Source organism: Geotrypetes seraphini, chromosome 1 (assembly GCF_902459505.1).
Source record: "Geotrypetes seraphini chromosome 1, aGeoSer1.1, whole genome shotgun sequence".
In the NCBI taxonomy this organism is placed as follows: Eukaryota; Metazoa; Chordata; class Amphibia; order Gymnophiona; family Dermophiidae; genus Geotrypetes; species Geotrypetes seraphini.
In genome coordinates this window covers 354,507,291-354,529,682 of record NC_047084.1, presented here as the reverse complement: position 1 = coordinate 354,529,682, position 22,392 = coordinate 354,507,291, and the positions used below count along the sequence as shown (strand labels likewise).

The 22,392-nt window shown below is 46.2% G+C and overlaps 1 protein-coding gene across 3 annotated transcripts in view; it reads right to left on the bottom strand.

Moving 5' to 3' along the window:
- The window catches only part of HNRNPDL (heterogeneous nuclear ribonucleoprotein D like), an 88,706-nt gene that overhangs the window by 44,182 nt on the left and 22,132 nt on the right, over nucleotides 1-22,392 (bottom strand). For all 3 annotated transcript variants that reach the window (XR_004536466.1, XM_033914471.1, XM_033914486.1), the window contains exons 2-4: nucleotides 18,813-18,981; nucleotides 18,250-18,411; nucleotides 17,356-17,487 (exon numbers count right to left, since the gene is read on the bottom strand). Coding sequence is in view for 2 of the 3 variants with exons in the window: in XM_033914471.1 (XP_033770362.1) it covers nucleotides 17,356-17,487; nucleotides 18,250-18,411; nucleotides 18,813-18,981 (463 nt within the window). In the remaining variant the exon portion in view is untranslated. The remainder of the gene's footprint in view (nucleotides 1-17,355; nucleotides 17,488-18,249; nucleotides 18,412-18,812; nucleotides 18,982-22,392) is intronic.

The window sequence follows — 22,392 nt, the reverse complement described above, 5'->3', positions numbered from 1 at the left end:
CCTTGAATTGCTCTCTGTAGCCCTTCCATCATCTCTCACAAGCTCCCCTGCTGTGTTCCTCAGGGTTGTGTGCTAGTGTCTCTAATTTTTTCAGCCCCTTATTATGCTTATCCAAGACCACCAAATTACCTGGTATTTTTATGCCAGCATTCTACTTTCATATCAAGATCTTGACTGCCTAAATCTCACTCCTATTCAGAAAGGTTTCAATTCTGTTTTAAATCTGCTTCATTCACAACTTATTCTTAACCCCTCAAGATGTCTTGCTTTCAGTGATCCATCACTAATTCCTACTCTCCATGGCATACCTTTTGTAGTCTCCTTCCACTACCTAGAAACACACTGATTCAACTGAGACTATCAATTTTCCTTTGATATACAAGTCTTGCTGTCATGCTCTTCTCATCTGTTCAGTACATTTGAATTAACAAGTTTGTGTCGCACTACAAAATGATACAGGGACAAATTTGTCCCCGTTCCCACAGGATCTCTCTCCATCCCCACAAGTTCTATCCCAACCCAAGGAAGAAATGGGTGACAGCAGCGAGACTTGGAAACAGCAGAGGGAACCCACAGGAAGACCAGTCCAGTGCAAGCCAACGCCAGGATGAGGGAAGATGGAAGTGCATAGAGGACACGGACCTACGGCTGGAGGGATGATACAACGCGGACACGGACCTGCAGCTGGAGAGACAAGGGAAGATAGGACAGCAATTGTCGTGAGGGACTCCATCAGACAAGTCGACAGCAACATAGCGGGAGGAAGACAGGATCGGCTGGAGACCTGCCTACCGGGAACCAAGATAGAAGATATAGTGAGCCGCATCGACACGATCATTGACAGCGTGAAAGAGGAAGATATGGCGATGGTGATCCATGTGGGGACAAACAACGTGGGCAACAGGAACTACAGAAGGGAAGTACTGGATGCTAGGAAGATGAAGACCAGAACACCAAGGGTAGCGTTCTCAAGAGATCTTGCCGGTACTCAAGGCCGATGAGAAGAAGCAGATGGAGCTTCAAGCAATAAACGCGTGGATGAGGCGCTGGTGTGAGGAAGAAGGATTTTTATTATGTTTATGGAATAAGGCTTACAGAAGCTTATCTATTTTAGTATAAATAATCTGTATTGTACATACTTTGTTTGAATGAGTTAGGGTCGTACTTTGTCAGTTAGTATCTTTTATTGAATTGTGTTATTTCCTTTTATAAGACACTTATCTGGCTCTGTATTTTAAATACTTTGTAATTTATTGTGTAAACCGCCAAGAACTGATGGTGTGGCGGTATACAAAAATAAATTATTATTATTCTGGGGGAAGAGCAAGCTATACAGGAAGAATGGACTCCCATCTTAGCGGAGATGGAACGAGGCTACTTGCAAGCAACATCAAGCTAGAAATTGAGAAGTTTTTAAACTAAAAGGGGAAAGCCGACAGTCGACCAAGAGTCGATGGTTCGGGAAACAGTATACCAGAGGATACCGTGCAGGAAGATTGCAGGGAAGACTCACCGGATCATGGGCAAGGCAGAAATCCTGAGGGATCGAAAGGGAAATAAGAGGGGAGGAAAATCAAGAAAGTAACAGGCCGCAAACTCAAGTGTATGTACACGAACGCAAGGAGCCTAAGGAATAAGATGGGGGAATTGGAAGCTATGGCACAAAATGATAACCTTGACATCGGCATTACGGAAACATGGTGGAACGAGGAAAATGTCTGGGACACTGTGCTGCTAGGATACAAGCTATACTGTAGAGATAGAGTGGATCAAAAAGGTGGGGGTATTGCCCTATACATCAAAGAGGAGGAATTGAGTCTACCGGAGAGAACACGCCAGAAATGAAAAATAAGGTAGTCTCTCTATGGGCCAAAATGGTAACAAATGGAACTGAAATGAAGATCGGCATCTACTACCAAACCCCAGGGCAGTCCGACGAAACGGATGGAGAAATGATGGACAAGATTATACACAACTGCAAGGGAGGCAACGCAGTTATCATGGGCGACTTCAATTATCCGGGGATAGACTGGAACCTAGGCACCTGTGACTGCGGGAGACCAAGTTCCTGGATGCTGTAGGCAATTGCTTCCTGGAACTTGTCAAGGAAAATACGAGAGGAAATGCAATTCTGGACTTAATTCTAAATGGGTTACGAGGACCGGCGCAAGGTGTAGAAGTAGAAGGGACACTGGGAAGCAGTGATCACAATATGATCCACTTCAACCTGGACATGGGGGCAAAACATCGATCCAGAATGGCGGCCACGGCACTGAAACTTCCAAAAAGAGAATTACAAAGGGATGAGACTCATGGTGGGGAAGAAGATAAGACTTTGAAAACACTAGAACAAGCGTGGTCCCTTTTTAAGGTCACAAGTCACTGAGGCACAAAATCTATACATATCGCGTATCAACAAGGGACCCAAGAAGTAAAAGAACAAGGAACCAGCATGGCTCACTGTAGCATTGAAAGAAGCTATCAGAGACAAGAAAACTTCGTTTAAGGAATGGAAAAGTTCAAAAACGGACAAAAACTGGAAAAAGCACAAACAAAGCAGATGCCATAAGAGACTAAGAGGAAAAAATAGCCAAGGAGGCAAAAAACTTCAAGTCGTTCTTTTGATATATTAAGGGGAAACAACCTGCGAAGGAAGCAGTGGGGCCGTTGGATGACAAAACAATAAAGGGAGTGCTAAAGGAGGACAAAGCCATCGCTGACAAACTAAACACATTTTTTGCGTTTGTATTTACCGAAGGGAATATACACAATATACTGGAAGCTCACAGGCTATACACAGGAAATGAAGATGGGAAACTGACTGAGTTGACGGTCAGTCTAGAAGAAGTATGCAGGCAGACTGATAGGCTTAAAAGCAATAAATCCCCGAGACCGGATGGCATTCATCTGAGGGTAATCAAGGAACTAAAAGGAGTTATAGCTGAATTTCAACTAATAACCAATCTGTTGATCAAGTCTGGAAGGATTCCGGAAAACTGGAAAGTGGTGAATGTTACGCCAATTTCAAGAAAGGTTCGAGGGGCAATCTGGGAAACTACAAGCAGCCAAGTCTGACCGCCATACTAGGAAAGATGGTAGAGGCACTGATAAAAGGACCGCATCATTGAGCACCTTAACAGACACAATATGATGACCAGCCAGCATGGCTTCAGCAAAGGAAGATCTTGCTTGATGAACTTTCTGCACTTCTTCAAGGGAGTTAACAGGCAGATAGACAAGGGTGACCCGGTCGACATTGTATATCTGGATTTTCAGAAGACAATTGACAAGGTCCTGCTCGAACAACTAATTAAAAAAAAAATTAAAAAATTGTGAACCATGGAATTGAGATTGGCGGATAGGAAACAGAGTGGGGGTAAATAGACAGTACTCTGACTGGAAAAGCATCACGAGTGGAGTGCCGCAGGGTTCGGTGCTTGGACCAGTGCTCTTCAAAATATTTATAAATGACCTGGAAATTAATACGATGATTGAGGTGATTAAATCTGCAAACGATACAAAGTTATTCAGAGTAGTTTAGACACCAAAGAATTGCAAAGACCTGCAACGTGACAAACACTCAAGAAATGGGCTGCGACATGACAAATGAGGTTTAACGTGGATAAGTGTAAGGTGTTGCATGTCGGTAACAAAATCTTACACAAATACAGGATGTCCGGTGCAGTATTCAGAGAGCCTCCTCAGGAAAGAGACTTGGTAATACTGGTCAAGACGATGAAGCCATCCACGCAATGTGCGGTGCCGGTGAAAAGGGTGAACAGAATGCTAGGAATAATTAAGACAGAGGATCACGAACAGATTGGAGGTTATCATGCCGCTGTACTAGGCCATGGTACGTCCCCACCTGGAATACTGCGTCCAGCATTGGTCGCAATACTTTAAGAAGGGCATGGTACTATTTGAAACGGTTCATAGTCTAAAGCGCGCAAGGAGAAAGATGTGCCGACAACCGAGCGCAGACAACTGAGCGCGGGACTTCCATCACGCCGAAGAAAAAACGTATTTTAAAGGGCTCTGACGGGGGATGTTGGTGGGGAACCCTCAACTTTACTTAATAGAGATATCGCTGGCGTTGTGGGCGGTTGTAACCCCTCTTATTATACTGTTTAGGGAAAAAGTTAGGTTTTCAGTATAATGTGGGAGGTTACACCATCCTCACCTCCACAACATGGCAACGTGAGGCAGCGCAATCCCTATTAAGTAGACCCCCATCAGAGCCCTTTAAAATACGGGTTTTCTTTGGCGCGATTAAGCCCTGCGCTCAGTTGTCCACGCGCTTTGTCCCCGTGTGCTTTTGACTCATCACCATTTGAAAACGGTCCAGAGAAGAGCAACTAAAATGGTTAAGGGACAGTGAGAGATTAGAGAAATTGGGCCTCTTCTCCCTTGAAAAGAGGAAACAGAGGGGACATGATCGAAACATTCAAGATAATGAAGGGAATAGACTTAGTATATAAAGACAGGTTGTTCACCCTCTCCAAGGTAGAGAGAACAAGATGGTATTCTCTAAAGTTAAAAGGGAAAGATTCCGTGCAAACGTTAAGAAAGTTCTTCTTCATCCAGAGAGTGGTGAAAACTGGAACGCTCTTCCGGAGGCTGTTATAGGGGGAAACACCCTCCAGGGATTCAAGTCAAAGTTAGACAAGTTCCTACTAAACCAGAACGTAAGCAGGTAAGGCTAGACTCAGTTAGGGCACTAGTTTTTGACCTAAGGACCGCTGCAGGAGTAGACTGATGGGCACGATGGACCACTGGTCTGATCCAGAAGCAATTCTTATGTTAACCCTGTAAGCTCTGTCCTCATCTGCACAAGCCTTGAACACTTATGCAAAAAGGAGGGAAGACAACGCACAACCCTGGCGGGTACCTCTAGCTAGCTCAAATTCCGCACAGTATTCCCCATTCACTTTAAGTGTTGCCAGGGGTTTAACATACAAAGATTTAATCCATGCAAGAAATTGACCCGAAATTCCCATGGCAGATATCTTCTGAAACAAAAACAGCCAGGAAACCCCAAAGGCCTAAAATCAAAGCGGGTGCTTTCCAAGCATTGGCAGAATAATGTGGCACACCTGGTGAATGTTATCAAAGGTTTGCAGTCTGTGAATAAAGCCTGCCTGGTCATCCTGCACCAAAAGCCCCAAATAATGTTGCAGATGACAAGTCAGAATACCCATAAAGATTTTATGGGGCGATAGGAAGCCTTATCAGCAGAATCCTTTCCAGGCTTTAAAACCAAAGTGACCCCTCACTAACCTCCAAGACGAAAGCAGTTCCTCCCCCACTCCTCTTGAAGTTTTAGGCCGCTTCACATTGAGCGTGCACACAGGAGTGGCAATTGGCCTTGCAAAGACCTCAAGTGATTCATGTGTCCTCAATTTTGTTCATAAAACTGCAATATTCCAGGGGCTCCGTGGCGGCTCACATCTATCTCACAAGTCACTTCTTATGCTTCCAGGATTACTTGGCCAAGGTGGTGCAACAGCGGAGACATTTTTCACCGATATGCTCCACACCGTTTACTCAGAAGATTCAGTTTGCATTGGCCTATCCTGCCATCTCCTCATTACTCAATGGTAGCACCAGAACTATATAGATATCTATCTAGATATCTATATCTCTAGATATCTCTCTATATCTGTGTGGAACATTGTCAAAGGCTTTGCTAAAATCTAAATACACCACATCTAGTGCACACCCTCTATCCAATTCTCTGATCACTCTGTCAAAGAAATTGATCAGGTCTGCCAAGACCTACCTCTAGTGAATCCATGTTGCCTCTGGTCCTATAATACACAGGATTCCAGAAACTTCACCATTCTCCGTTTTAAAAGCGTTTCGATTATTTGCTTACCACAGAAGTCACTTACCGGCCTTAATTCCCTATTTATTTCTTACTTCCACTTTTGTGTGGAGAGAGATCACATTCGCCCTTCTCCAATCCTCCAGTACCAGTAATCATTGAACTTACGATACCTTGCCAACACCCAGGCATTTGTTGCCATTTTGGACATAGGAGATCTGCCTTCTACCACCTCTATGGCTTGAGAGGGATCACGCCAGTTCAGTTTGTAGTACTGGATCTCAGGACTATAGACTGGGTTCTCTCAACTTGACTTTGTTTGGAATTCCATTGCTGTGTGCACTTTCCTAGCATGGCTAACACAACTGATATACTCATGTAGAACCACCTTCGCAGCCTCCCAGTACAGAACCCAGATCATCCTCATGGTTCTGATTATGGTATTGATAGTTCTTCCAACATGTCGATAAATAATCATAAAACTTGTAGTCGCTCGCTAACCATAAAGGATAGGCTCCTGGAATCACCCAATCCATCCAAACCTAGGCATGATTGGAAATCGCATACTGTCCTATCTCCAAGCTGTCAGGTGTAGAGACTGCAGATTGGGATGAAGCAGAGATCCTTGACTGTGTAAACAGAGAAGGAAAAACTGGTAGAAGGTATGGCTCCCTGGTGCTGAGTTGAAGTAGAAGGGAGTACCAAGGTTGTCTGGGCCACCGAGGAGCGATTAGAATCATAGTGGCATGATCGTTCAACTTGACCAGAGTCTTGAGAATGAGAGGAAATGGAGGGAATGCGTAGAGGAAAAGATTTGTCCATTCCAGAAGAACAGCATCTGCCTTGAGGCGGTGAGGAAAGTATATCCTGGAGTAGAACTGAGGCAGTTTGAAGTAGAGAGTTGCGCGGGGACAGAAATCCCACCCGTCCCCGCGAGGAATCCCTCCGTCCCCACCAGTCCCCGCAAGGAATCCCCTCCGTCCCCGTGAGGCATCCCCTACGATTCCCGCCTGTCCCTATAAACTACAAAAAAGCAATGTTACTTACCGTAACAGTTGTTATCCAGGGACAACAGGCAGCTATTCTCACTAGTGGGTGATGTCATCAGACAGAGCCCGATACGGACGTCTCACAAGCACGTGTTGCTTGTAGAAACTTAAAAGTTTCGAGATGCCCGCACCGCGCATGCGCCGGTGCCTTCCCGCCCGGAGAGCCGGGCGTGTCTCCTCAGTTCAGGTAGCTAGCCTGAGAAGCCAACCCAGGGGAGGTGGGTGGGACGTGAGAATAGCTGCCTGCTGTCCCTGGATAACAACTGTTACGGTAAGTAACATTGCTTTATCCCAGGACAAGCAGGCAGGTATTCTCACTAGTGGGTGACCTCCAAGCTAACCTCAGTGGGATGGAGGGGGAGTTGGCGACTTAAGAGAATAAATTTTTCAACACTGTTTGGCCAAACTGTCCATCCCGTCTGGAGAAAGTATCCAGACAATAATGTGAGGTGAAGGTGTGAACCGAGAACCAAGTGGCAGCCTTACAAATCTCCTCAATTGGTGTTGATCTGAGGAATGCTACTGAGGCTGCCATTGCTCTGACCTTATGGGCTGTGACCTTACAAGGAAGTGATAATCCAGCCTGGGCATAGCAGAAAGAGATACAAGCCGCCATCCAATTAGAGATGGTGCGCTTTGATACGGGTCTTCCCAACTTATTAGGATCGAAGGAGACAAAAAGTTGGGGGGTGGTTCTGTGTGGCTTGGTACGATCCAGGTAGAAAGCCAAAGCACGTTTACAGTCTAGAGTGTGAAGGGCCGATTCTCCGTGGTGAGAATGGGGCTTAGGAAAGAATACTGGAAGTACAATGGATTGGTTGAGATGAAATTCGGAGACCACTTTAGGCAGGAATTTCGGGTGAGTGCGGAGGACCACCTTGTCGTGATGAAATACTGTGAATGGTGGGTCCGCCATCAATGCCTGGAGTTCGCTGACTCTGCGAGTAGACATAAGGGCTACAAGAAAAAGCACTTTCCAGGTGAGATACTTAAGAGGAGCCCTGTTGAGTGGTTCAAACGGGGGCTTCATGAGATGGGAAAGGACTACATTGAGATCCCAAACTACTGGGGGTGGTTTGAGAGGAGGGTTAACATGAAAGAGCCCTTTCATAAATCTGGCGACCACCGGATGGGCCGAGAGGGGTTTCCCTTGTAGAGGCTGGTGGAAAGCTGCAATAGCGCTCAGGTGGACTCGTATGGATGTAGACTTGAGCCCAGATTGAGATAGGTGTAGGAGATAGTCCAGCACGGAGGATAAGGAAGCTCGCTGAGGTTCCTTTGATTTAGAAACACACCATGAGGAGAATCTAGTCCATTTCTGGGAGTAGCATTGCCGAGTGGCGGGCTTCCTGGAAGCCTCCAAGATCTCCCTCACTTCTTGTGAGAATTGGTGAGGGGTTACGTTGAGAGGAACCAAGCTGTCAGGTGGAGAGACTGCAGGTTGGGATGAAGCAGTGATCCTTGATGTTGAGTAAGTAGTGAAGGAAACACTGGAAGTGGTACAGGTTCCCTGCTGCTGAGTTGAAGTAGAAGGGAGAACCAAGGTTGTCTGGGCCACCGAGCAGCTATTAGAATCATGGTGGCCTGTTCGAGTTTCAGCTTGACCAGAGTCTTCTGGATCAGCGGGAATGGTGGGAACGCATATAGAAATCGTTTCCCCCAGTCCAGTAGAAAAGCATCTGCCTCGAGGCGATGAGGAGTGTAGATCCTGGAGCAAAACTGAGGCAGTTTGGAGTTGTGGGGAGCTGCAAAGAGGTCTATCTGAGGCGTCCCCCACTGTGTGAAGATTTGGTGAAGGGGGCTGGAATGGAGAGTCCATTCGTGAGGTTGTAGAAGACGACTTAGGTGTCTGCTAAGACGTTGTTCTTCCCCTGAATGTAGACAGCTCTGAGGAAGGCGTTGTGGCGAACCGCCCAGTCCCAGATTCGTAGAGCTTCCTGGCAAAGGAGGGCCGAGCCCGTGCCTCCTTGCTTGTTGATATAATACATGGCGGCCTGATTGTCTGTGCGAATGAGGATCACCATGTTGTGAAGTAGGTGTTGGAAAGCTTGGAGAGCATTGAAGATGGCTCTGAGCTCCAGTAGATTGATTTGATGTAGTCTGTCCGCACTGGTCCAGAATCCTTGGGTGCGGAGACCATCCAGGTGGGCCCCCCATGCATAGTTCGACGAATCGGTTGTGAGAACTTTCTGATGGGGGGGAGAGTGCAACAGCAAACCTCTGGATAGATTCGAAGAGGTCATCCACCAAAGTAGAGACTGCCGAAGAGCAGGTGTGACTACGATGTGTTTGGTTAGTGGATCGGACGTCTGATTCCACTGTGATGCCAGGGTCCACTGGGGGATTCTGAGATGGAGTCTGGCAAAGGGTGTCACATGTACTGTGGAGGCCATGTGGCCCAGGAGCACCATCAGTTGTCTCGCCGGTAGGGTTTGGCGAGTAGACACCGACTGGCAGAGATGAAGAAGAGCCTCCATGCGTTGAAGAGGCAGGAATGCTCGGAGTCGACTGGTGTCCAGGACTGCCCCGATGAAGGGGAGGGACTGGGTGGGTTGTAGGTGAGACTTGGAAAAGTTGATCTCAAAGCTCAAGTTTTGGAGGAGGTAGGTTGTAGCCGAGACCGCCGAAGTGACCTCTGGGGCTGACGGGGCCTTGATGAGCCAGTCGTCGAGGTATGGGAACACCTGTAGACCCCTGTCCCGGAGTGCCGCGGCCACTACCACCAGGCACTTTGTGAAGACTCTGGGGGACGAAGAGAGGCCGAATGGTAGCACTCGATACTGTAGATGCAGATTTCCCACCCGAAATCTGAGGAACTTTCGGGAGGCCGGGTGAATGGGGATGTGAGTGTAGGCCTCCTTGAGATCCAGGGAGCATAACCAGTCGTTCTGCTCGAGGAGGGGGTATAGAGAAGCCAGAGTCAGCATACGAAACTTCTCTTTGACCAGAAACTTGTTGAGGGCCCGAAGGTCCAGAATGGGTCGCAGGTCGCCCGTTTTCTTCGGGATGAGGAAGTACCGGGAGTAAAACCCTCGGTTCAATTGGTCTGACGGGACCGGCTCGACGGCCCGAAGCTGAAGTAAGGTTTGGACTTCCTGAAGAAGAAGGGCGGTCTGTGTCGAGCTTGAAGGATACTCTCTTGGAGGATGGTCCGGGGGGACCCGATGGAAGTGAAGAGAGTATCCGTCTCTTATGATGGTAAGGACCCATAGGTCTGTGGTTATGGCCTCCCATCGATGGTAGAAAAGATGGAGGCGGCCCCCTATGGGAGAGGCTGAGGGGTGCAGAACGGTGTCGGTTATGCTCCCAGGAAGGGAGTCAAAAGGGCTGGGTAGCCTTAGGTGCAGCCGGTGGCTGGGGTTTTTGCTGAGACTTCTGGGGAGGTTGTCTCTTCGCAGGTTGTCTCGCAGCAGGCGTTTGTCGGGGCATGTAACGCCGCTGGTAAATCAGGGGTGGCCTGGAAGGTCGAGACTGTTGAGGTTTGGGTTTGGGCCGCAGGATGGATTGAAAGGATTTTTCGTGATCCGACAGCTTCTTGGTAACAGTTTCGATAGACTCATCGAACAGATCAGCTCCCGCACATGGTACGTTGGCGAGTCTGTCTTGGAGGTTGGGATCCATATCGATTGTACGGAGCCATGCCAGGCGGCGCATGGCTACCGCGCTTGCGGCAGCACGTGCCGAGAGTTCGAATGCATCGAAGGAGGATTGCATCAGCTGGAGGCGTAACTGGGAGAGGGAGGCTACCACTTCCTCGAACTCGAATCGAGCTTGTGTGTCTATGAAAGGAGTGAACTTGCGGAGCACCGGCAAGAACAACTCCAGATAGGAAGAGAAAAAGAAATTGTAGTTCAGCACCCGTGACGCCATCATGGAGTTTTGATAGAATTTTCTACCAAATTTGTCCATCGTTCTCCCCTCTCGGCCCGGCGGTACAGAGGCGTAGACCTGAGAGGGATGAGAGCGTTTAAGAGAGGACTCGACCAGTAGGGATTGGTGAGAGAGTTGAGGGCCTTCGAACCCTTTATGGTGCACGATGCGGTATCGAGCATCGAGTTTGCTGGGAATCGCCGGTATGGAGTACGGTGTTTCGAAACACTGCATGAAGGTCTGATCCAGCAATTTATGCAGAGGGAGCCGAAGCGACTCCGTTGGAGGGTTAGGTAAATGCATGGTGTCCAGATACTCTTTGGAGTATCGGGAGCCCGTGTCAAGAGTCACATCCAGATCATCCGCCATTTGTCGGAGGAATGATGAGAAAGACAATTGATCCGCCAGCGTCGGTTTGTGAGATGGGCTGGAGGAGGAAGAGGCCTCCGGGTCCATGGACATCGGGGAATGGCAAGGAGAGTCGGGTATGGGTGTTTCCTCGTACTCCGGTCCCTCCGGTGGGGATACCTCTGATGAGGGGTATCCCATACGTTGCAGTTTTTTCTGCGGTGACACCTCCGAATGGCGTGAAGAGTGCCAGGATGAGTGTCTGGATCGATGTCCCTCTCGGTGGCGGGACGGAGATCGGGATCGTCTGTGAATCGCATGGTCTCCCGAGGCCCCCAAGTGATGGATAGGGCTGGAAGCGGTGGATCGTAACAGGGGTTGCGATGCAGGTTCTTGCGATGCTACCCAAGTCTGGTAAGGAGTGCGGAAGAACTCTTCCTGACTATGCCCAGGGCTTTGATTATCGATCGGAGGTCTGGTCCCATGTTGGTGCGGAGGCGTAATGGGTTCTAATGGCGGCATATCAGTAAGCGAGGCTTGCCGCATGGGCATCGCCGCCCTCCCCCGTTCGTCCTCGTCGGTTGTCGAGGTCGAACGGCGTGGGGGAGGGGGCGGACCGCCCCTTTGGACCGGTACCGGGAGGTCACCCTGTATGGCAGCGATGAGCCCGGGTCCGATGGTCTGCATGAGCTCAACGAATTGAGCTTCCAGCATGGACCGTAGCGAAGCCGATAAGGAGGGATCCGCACCGAAAGGGGGTCCTCCTGCACGGACATCGCGTTCCTTCGAGGTCGAGTGCTTCTGCTTGGTAGCTTTCGGCACTTTGATGACCACTGGTGGTACTGTGGAAGGAAGAGGTACCTGAACCGAGGAGACCGGGGCAGGCACCGACGTCGAGCTCGTGGATGGTGTCGGGATGAACGATGCCGGTTTCACCACACTCGATGCAGGAGGGGTCGATACCGGTTTCGCACGAACCGGGGAGGTATCAGATGAAGTGGAAGCTGAAGGATCCTTAGCTGCGTCCATCTTGAACATCGACTCCCACAGTAGGCAACGCCGTTTGAATGAGCGTGCCGTAAGGGTAGAGCAAGGCCTGCACGATTTTGGAATGTGGTCAGGACCAAGACACTGCAAACAGCGTCGGTGCGGGTCCGTGAGTGAAATCGCGCGTTGGCACTTGCTGCACTTTTTAAACCCGGTGATTGGCCGGGACATAGGCCGGAAAATCTCCGCCGCGAGGTCGAAGCCAGTAGGCCTGAGCCACGTGGCCGGCCGGTTCGACCCGCCGGAGGAAATAATCTTTTTTTTTTTTTTTTACTGAAAAAGAAATGTACTACAATTAAAAATAAAAGAAAGCGAAAAACGCGGACAAGGAAGGCAAATTTAACTGAATTCAGCTAGCGCATGATGAAGTTGAACTTCTCAGCTCCGCGGAAAGAAAAGAACTGAGGAGACACGCCCGGCTCTCCGGGCGGGAAGGCACCGGCGCATGCGCGGTGCGGGCATCTCGAAACTTTTAAGTTTCTACAAGCAACACGTGCTTGTGAGACGTCCGTATCGGGCTCTGTCTGATGACATCACCCACTAGTGAGAATACCTGCCTGCTTGTCCTGGGATAATCAGCGATCCAAAGGACCTTTACTCAGTTTGCAAGTCCCAAGGATCTGCATTCAAGACGCATTGGGAGATGGAGCTTCATATATTAAAATTCGACACATTACAATTTACATCCGTCTTATGGGGCAGATGGTGGACTCCTAACCCAAGAGCTTTGTTTGACTTTAATATGATAGTTTCACCTAAACCTAAAAGCATGTCAGCGTTTGTTGCTGGGCAAAAAGAATCTTGTCCAGTGAGCCTCCAACCTATTGCCAGTGGAGATTGTTAACGATTCTACAAGCCTCCTTGGAATGCAGACGATTTGTGAACCTTGACTTGTGCAGGTGTGCGTTTTCGTCCGATTTGGGAGCTCTTTTGGGGGAACCTTACACCACTTGCGAAAAGTCATCTCTTGAATACATAACCCTTCTTCTATTCAATTGTATTTTTGTGCCTACTTTGGGTTATGTTGGAAGGGGAGAGTTGGGGGAGGGGGCTGGGTTAAGGGTTTCTTAATTGTGCTATTGTACTAAGAAAATGTTGCATTTTGCAATTGTTGGTATTTTATGCACTTTGTTCTAATAAAAACATTTGACACATTGGGATATGCTTAGCAAAGGGATTCATTCCTAGGTTAATTAGAGCAGTGTTTTTCAACCTTTTTTGGGCAAAGGCACACTTGTTTCATGAAAAAAATCACGAGGCACACCACCATTAGAAAATGTTAAAAAATTTAACTCTGTGCCTATATTGACTATATATAAAGTAATTCTCTTGAATAGGAATCAAATAAACACAAAGAAAGTATTTTATAATGCTGCCACCGCCAACAACACCGTTGGCGGCGGTGGCACTCAAGTGGCTAAAGAGCCGCAGTTTGCCGGCCTAGGGACAACACTGGAGGGTGGCCAGCTGTGCACCCCCTTGGGATGTAAACCCGGGGTGGGGCAGACCGCCCCCCCCCCCACCCTGGTATGCCACTATCTGTACCTCACTCCCTCCCTATGACCAAAAATTCTCCTTTCTTCTATTCCCCGTGTACACAACCATCTCTTTCCCTCCCTTCCTCTCTCCAAAGTCCATGCCTTCTGTGTCCAAACACTCATTCCCTCCCCCACCTCAGCATCTCTTTCCCTCCCTTCCTCTCTCCCAAGTCCATTTCTTCTGTGTCCAAAAACGCATTCCCTCCCCCACCTCAGCATCTCTTTCCCTCCCTTCCTCTCTCCCAAGTCCATTTCTTCTGTGTCCAAAAACGCATTCCCTCCCCCACCTCAGCATCTCTTTGCCTCCCTTCCTCTCTCCCAAGTCCATTTCTTCTGTGTCCAAAAACGCATTCCCTCCCCACCTCAGCATCTCTTTCCCTCCCTTCCTCTCTCCCAAGTCCATGCCTTCTGTGTCCAAAAACACATTCCCTCCCCCACCTCAGCATCTATTTCCCTCCCTTCCTCTCTCCCAAGTCCATGCCTTATGTCCAAAAACCCATTCCCTCCCCCACCTCAGCATCTCTTTCCCTCCCTTCCTCTCTCCCAAATCCATGCCTTCTGTGTCCAAAAACACATTCCCTCCCCCACCTCAGCATCTCTTTCCCTCCCTTCCTCTCTCCCAAGTTCATGCCTTGTGTCCAAAAACCCATTCCCTCCCCCACCTCAGCATCTCTTTCCCTCCCTTCCTCTCTCCCAAGTTCATGCCTTGTGTCCAAAAACCCATTCCCTCCCCCACCTCAGCATCTCTTTCCCTCCCTTCCTCTCTCCCAAGTCCATGCCTTCTGTGTCCAAAAACCCATTCCCTCCCCCACCTCAGCATCTCTTTCCCTCCCTTCCTCTCTCCCAAGTTCATGCCTTGTGTCCAAAACGCACTCCCTCCCCCCTTTTGTGTTCCGTGTTTGCCTACCAGCCCATCTTTGCAACTTTCTCAGCAAAACGAAGCTCAAGCCGCGAGGCTTGTCTTCTGCTTCCTGTCTGCCCTGCCGCACACAAATAGCCGAACGGAAGTATTCTCCGACGTCAGCGCTGACGTCGGAGGGCAGGCTTTGCTTAAGCCCTCCCTCCGACGTCAGCGCCGACATCGGGGAACGCTTGCGATCGGCTATATGTTAGCTGCAGGGCAGGTAGGAACAGAAGACGAGCCTCGCGGCTCGAGATGTATTGAACTCTGCGGGTCCCCCGTCCAGCTCTCTCCTGTCCACGTGGGGCGGACCGCCCCTCTCCCTAGACTGGTGGTACTGCCCTGATGGCGGCCCTGACCGTACGGCACACCAGGCAACATCTCGCGGCACACTAGTGTGCCGCGGAACAGCGGTTGAAAAACACTGAATTAGAGGATAGTGGCTGTGTGAGTGCTATGCCTGGGTGTTGTACAGGGCGTACTTCACTCAAGTACAACTCCATAAGATAGGTGGTCTTGATTCCCCTGTGTGTCTTAAATGTGGTAGGGAGCCCAATTCTCACACTCTTTTTGGGACTGTTGGCATATTGAAAGCTATTGAGCCAAAGTGATGCGCTACTTGTTATCCCTCCTCTGGTGTTCCATTGCAGGTACAGCAGAGTAGTTATTGTTAGATTTGCTCGAGGCCTTGGGGGGGGGGGATTTTATTCTGTTACACGGTGTCTCTTGATTTACAAAAGTATTTTGAAATCATGGATTTCGATCACCCCCCTTGTTTTAGAAATGGAGAGCTCAAATCCATGAATTGGCTTGTGCAAAGAGACAGCTGAAATGCCGTACACAGTATTTACTCATCTAGGCCGTTTATCTAGATTCATTAGCCCCACAAGGGCATAGTTTGCTTTTGAATACACCGTGACAATGATTTCCATTGTGGTTTTTTGTTGTTTTGCTTTTTTTTTTTTTTTTTTTTGGGGGGGGGAAGGGCTAGCTCTCTCCATTTGGGACTTTCCATTCCTTGGTCTTTGAAGGATGACAATTTCAGGCTTGCTATAGTAGTAATAAGGGGGGGGGGAAGGGGTTGTTCTTCATGGAGGATAGAATTTGTGGAGGGTACTGGCACAGACATAGCTGGCTGTCGTTTGTATTAAAATGTTTGATAACAGGAGACTTACTATCTTTATTGTTGGTTTGATCTCACTTATTTCCAGGGTTTGTTTTTGTGGCTCTCCATTGCTATCAATAAAAAATGTTTGAAAGTAAAAAAGTGTTCAAGGCTTGTGGAGATGAGGACAGAGCTTTCAGGGGATGGAGAGAGATCCCATGGGGAAGGGGACAAATTAGTCCTTGTGTCATTCTCTATATGCCTTAGTTATCTTAGATTTGACTGTTGCAATAGAAACTGATGCTTCTTCCAAACCTTTGGACTACTACCTATCCAAAATACATGTCTTGTACAAAACGCTTTGACCATGTAACTCCAGCAAAGTATCATTGGTAACCCGTCTCATTCAGATTTCAACACTATTTTAAACGCTTACAGTGTGTCAAACTTTTTTTTAGCTCTGGCACACTAAACAGAACAAATTTTTTTGCAGTACATTATAACTGAAATTATAAAATTAAATCACTCAAATTTTAATTTTTTGTTGGTTTTGCAAAGCTCCATATGGGTAATTGTAACAGTAACACTATAAGTAGACAGAACAGAATTGCTAATCAATGTGATGGATGTGCTTATTTTTGAGTGCAAATTAACTCAAAATGTGTCTCAATAGTGGATAAGCAAACATGCATTTCATCATCTGCCATCGTTTTCTTTTTTTCTATTTAATTTCTTTCGGAGCTGAAAATCCAAGCTCGCAAAGATAAGATGCAAACAATAACAAAACCTTGATTGCTTTGTTGCTCAAGTTAAGATAATTACTGCATAAAAAAATAAAATTACTTGTTTTCAAGGACCAACCACATCAAAGAATGATGCTTTTCTGGGCAGTTGTATCCTTACACACACGACGCTCATAACATTGAGACTCTTGTGTATGCGATGTACATGTTATCTATTCTAGTGTGTAATTATGAAGGGAATTTTTAAAATTAAAGTAAAATTCTGGAATCTCATCGGAGCACACCACCTTGCCTTGGCACACAGTTTGAGACACACTGCGCTAACACATTAAGGCTCTTCCATAGGGGATTAGCTTGCTATTTATTCTTAGTTACCTCACCTTACTCTCCCCTCTAGGACTCTCCAGTCAGTTATTGAAAATTGTCTCTCGTCTTCTGCTCCCAATTTTGCAATCTACTAGAAAGAGTGCATCTTCCTCATCTTGCACCCTACTTATGGAATGCCCTCCCATTCGCTTCATGTGAATTATCCTATCCAAGATTTAAATCTGCCCTGAAAACATTTTTTTACAAAGGCTTTTTCTGGATATGGTGAAGCTGAAGTAGTGGAAGCAAGCAGCCTCATCTTCTCCCCTTTGTTGGTTTCTCTATCTTTTGAACTACTGCAGTTTTCATATTAATGCATTGAATTATAAAACTGCTTTGATTGATTTTTCAGTAACGGCACTATATCGAGAACCTATTAAATATTACAAGTATGGTGTTATTTTGTCCTGGTATATGAAACTAACATCCAAGATTTTTGAAACATCTTACCACCCGTTACTTCAAGTTCAACCCGATGCACATATGTATATATAAAAAACTCAGGCAGAACAGGGGGAGGAGTGGGTGGCAGCAGCAAAGGGCAAAGATACAGAAAAGCAGTACCTTGCCTGACCCAATTTGATGGTATCTACTTTCTAGTAACTTCTTTACTGGCTCATCATCCATATATGTGATGAAACAAAACCCTCTTCGTTCATTTGTCTTCGTATCCATTGGAAGCTCAATGTTTTCAATCTAAAAATCAAGAAAACATACAATATATAGTATTTCTAGAACAAACACGCAACCCCTTTTATGAATAGTCATACTTTACTCCCAACTGCACTATATTCATTCTTTACATAGATCAAATGCCTTCATGAATAGCTAAAAAGATTTGCACAAAAAAGTCTCCAATTCATAATAGTAAGAGCTAAATACACAGAAAACTGCATTGTCTTAAATGTAAAGAACAAAAAGCAGAAAGTGATTTTTAAATTCCATTTGAAACAAAGCAGCAGCAAATTGTACTTACTGTACTGACTTTCCTGCTTATAGTTCTAGCCAGATGAGTAGTACTTTAAGTCAGCTATGGGTCAAAAAAATGATTCATGGGGCAGAGTTTAAGGAGAAAGGTCAGCTGCCATAACAGCAATACCTACTATTAACTCTAAAGACACTGAAAGGCAGGATCCCTCCTTCCCCAACCCTAGAGCCATTAATGCTTCATGGCTACCTAGACAACCATTTGGGGAGGGAGTGTGGAAGGGCCAATTTCTCTGCCACATATGCATTAATAGGAATGCCTGTTAAGGCCCAAGAATCCATTTTAAAATTAGCTTAAAATCCTTAGCCTTGAATGACCTTTTGTTATAAAAATTTGTAGTAGTAGCAGCAATAATAGTACACATACAGAACCAAGCCCAAGATTTACTGACACTATTATGCAGAATCTTTTGTATAAGATGATAGAGAAGCAACTTTTTTTTAATATATGAAAATGTGTGCAATGCATACTTCTCCAAATCCTCCAAAGTATTCTTTAATCTGTTCTTCCGAAGTATCTGGACTGAGACCACCAACAAATACTTTTTTGGGTGGCTCTTTCCCTTTCAATGCTTTTGCTCTTTTTGGGTCAATCAGTTTGCCATCCAGCTTGTGTTCTTTCAGTTCTAAGACCTAAAGGAGAAAACAAGAGTCGTTGCTTAAACAATTCTAATATTAAAACATCATGGAGGTAATATTTAACCAGCAGCCATTGTTAAATGCTAGCTGCATTATGGTCAGAGTACAAAAATTTCAGGCAGTCAGCAGCCGTCACCTGGGTATCACCAGTATTCAACAGCAGTATCCAGACAGCTATCAGTGAACTTTACATAAGTCTTTTTGCTGTCTTAAGTTAACACCTGGCTACTGCCAAAAATCAGAAGTGCTCAGCAAGCCCCCCCCCCTCGGTGTCATAATGGCATCCGTAGATTTTCAGCAGCACATAACCAGATAGGATTTTCCTACCCTACTGTGTTATCTCCAGCTGAATATATACTCATTTAAAAACAAACAAACAAACAAAAAATACCTACCTTATCAACACTTCCAGCATCTTTGAAGAGTACAAATCCAAATCCCCTTGATCGCCCGGTGACTGGATCCGTTTTAATAGTGCAGTCCACCACTTCACCAAAACGGGACAAATATTCTGACAAATCCTTTTTACTTGTATCCCAGCTAAGACCACCAATGAACATTTTGCTGTAAGAGGTAAATTGAACATTTTGCTATAAGTAGAGGTAAATTGCCATATCCCTAGAATTTGTGACAAGATTTCAAACCACCTAATGACATTAACATTTACAGAAAGGCTTAATGTTGCTTTTCGAGTTTAGATTTATAAATTATGTTTAAAGATTAATATATATTGAGTCAATATATTCCTACTACAGTATATTTGAAGTATTTAAATTGCAAGAAATTCATCTATACTTATAAAGATGAGTTTTAGAACCACAAGTATCCCAACACATCCACCATCTCACCATTTCATACAATGTGATGTGAATTCTTAGCAAGGTTTACCATTTACACAGATTTAGTGTCATGTTTGGCTAAGATTTGAAAAAAATAAGTGTGCTTTATTATCAGAACCTTAAACGCAACCAAAGGCACAAGGTCATCTTCAACAGAAAACCGCTAAACTCAACTAAACATTCAACTAAATCTCTAATCAAAATTATCTTTGCTAACATTTTTGCTAAAATGGATATGAAGAGTCACTTCAGGTTCTTACCACAACATGTTTTCTTGTAGATGTGACTAGTAATCCTGAACCATAGGGTTTTGCATTTGACCTCACAAATAGCTTGCAGTAAACTGTCAATATTTTCAACATCACCTCTTTTCCCAGGGAGTTGCTCCTGCCCCCTCAGTTCATACAAAAGCAATCAAGTAGCACTGTAATGAAAGATAATCAGGAAGGAAACAGAGGAAGAACTCCCAACAGTACAATTCTGTTCTATAACAAACATTACCAAGGAAAAATTATGTTCTTACCTGTTAATTTTCTTTCCTTTAGACGCAGCAGATGAATCCAAAGACCAATGGGATAGCCCACATCTACCAGCAGGCGGAGATAGAGAAACTGAATAACAGGTGGTCCTATTGGCTGGTACTCCTCCTGCATCTCCAGTATAGCTCCTTGCCCAAGCATCCGTAACCATCAAAAGGCACAGCATGTAAAAAACTCCTTTCCCCTAACAAACCTCAAAAGGTAATACAGAATACAACCAGCAAGAAAAACAACTTCGAAAGTTGCAAAAGAAATACAGACAGTCAATATCCAGAAAGGGTGGGGCTCTGGATTCATCTGCTGCGTCTAAAGAAAAGAAAATTAACAGGTAAGAACATAATTTTTCCTTCCTTAGCAACAGTAGCAGATGAATCCAGAGACTAATGGGATGTAGCAAAGCAATCCTCAATCTGGGTGGGAAGCAAATGCCGCCTCTGCAACAACTGAAGCACAAAACGTATCCTCCGCATGCGCCCCCACATCCAACCGGCAATGCTGAGATAAAGCACTCTCGTAGGATGCGTGACAAAACCTCTGGACAGAGTCCAAGAAGTAGCCATCGCTCTGGCGGAATGGTCATGAAGTTCTTCCGCCAACCGCGTCACTGCCAGCAAGCAAGTGTAACGAAATGTCCTCTGGATCCTTCGAGCGATGTAGACTGTGGATGCTGCCATACAGTTTAGGCGGCCCCTGAAGAATACAGAAAAATGATATAAACGACTAAAAGACGCAAGAAACTTAGCTCGAGGAGACCGCTACGCACTAACAAAAAAAATGCAGTGAAGAAAACCACGCCTCCCCATTTCACCTCTCAGGAAGGAAGGAAGGAAAAGTGAGAGGGGTATAAAAGAAAGGAGGACACCACTTAGAAAGGATCGTGGTACTGTCCGAACTGACACCCCAGAATTTGTAAACCAGAAATAGAAATCCCCGAAGACCTGCAACTCAGTAAACTGCCGAGTTGAAGCCCTGGCCAGAAGAAACCCCGAGTGTAATGGCAAAGCCATTCAGAGTCTCAAAAGACAAAGATGAAAGGAATCCTTCGGGAAACTGTGAAGAAGTACCTCAACACAGCACCCTGGATAGGGTGTTTGAAGAGGTGTACCAATATACTGTATTCCGGTCAGGAACTGAACTACACGAAGCAGAGAAGGAAGAGAAGAGCGAGATACATAGCCCTTGTAACAAGCTAAGATTGGCACCTGAAGCTGAAGGGAATTGAACGCTAAGCCCTTGGAAATATAAATGTGCCACAAAAGAAAGAACATAAAACAGAGAACTCTGGAAGGATACAAATGTTGAGAAGTACCCAAGAAAGGAAAAACCTGCAAAAGGAAGCATAAACCACAAGTGAAGACGTCCGTATCGCCTGGAGAAGTGAAGAAACAACCTTAAACGTCAGTCATAGCTTTTCAAAAGCTAGGTCGAAATATCAGAGTAGGACGAATATCCACGGCGATTGGACCCTAGGTGACCAATCTGGAAATACCAGGAATTCCAACAGATCAGCCGTCAAGACTCAGACTTGCATAGCAAGGATGGCGCAGCCAATCCTGAGATTCTCTAATCACTGTGCCCTGAAAGCGAGCCGGCAAAGCCATCCAATCATCAGCCAGGGGAAAACACAGAAAAAGAGAAACCAGAGGCAAGAAAGAAGCAACACTGCTACCCCCTCTGACTGCCACGTCCTGCATCTGCTGAAGAAGCTAGGAAGTTTGAATATCGAGACGAGGCGATGAGGTTCTAGCTCTAGCACTATACAAAGAGATGAAATGCCTGAGCAAATAGTTCCCAATGTTCAGGATGTATTATGCATTACTTCTAAAGCACTGAAAGATGTACATAGCGCTGTACATGTTAACATACAATAGATGGTCCATGCTCAGAAAGTCTATCTAAACCCTTTTCCTGTCCTGTAAAATGATGCGGACAGAAAAGGAAGAAGAGATTCCACCCATGGAAGTAGAACAAGTACTCGACACGCCAACCGAATACCTCACATACCTTCCTAGCTGCAGAGAAATACCACTGTCGTAACACTGTACTAAAAGACCTTTATCACCATTCCGGAGGAAAGGGCTGAAACTCCTAAAACGTTAGCCTGACCATGCAGCAGACCAGAAGAATGAACTAGTACAGAGTCTCCTCTTAATACCAGACTCCTTGCGCCAAGGATTGAAGGCACAGAGCCCCCCAACCCGACAGCCTTGGATGTGCGGGGAACTTGAGCCAGTCCAGCAAAGACCAAGGCATGCACCACCAAATTATAATGAGCGATGCTTGAGGAGCCCACTAGATACCACAATTGGAGCCTTGAAAGACCAGGAAACATCGGAACAAAAGCGACTGATGGAGCGTTCTCACGGGAAAGCAAACCAAAGTCCCCAGTGGAGTCACCACCATAGATTCAAGAACCTATACAGAATCCCATACTCTTGATCAAGGTGACTGAAGACAAACCTGAGACTGCAATCTGTTGCCCCAGTCCCTGGGAAGAAACACATTCCTCCCCAATGTGAACAACATCCCTTGATAGTCCAATAATCCATACAGGAGAAAAGAGCTCTTTGGAAATTAGAAGATACACCTCCAAAGAA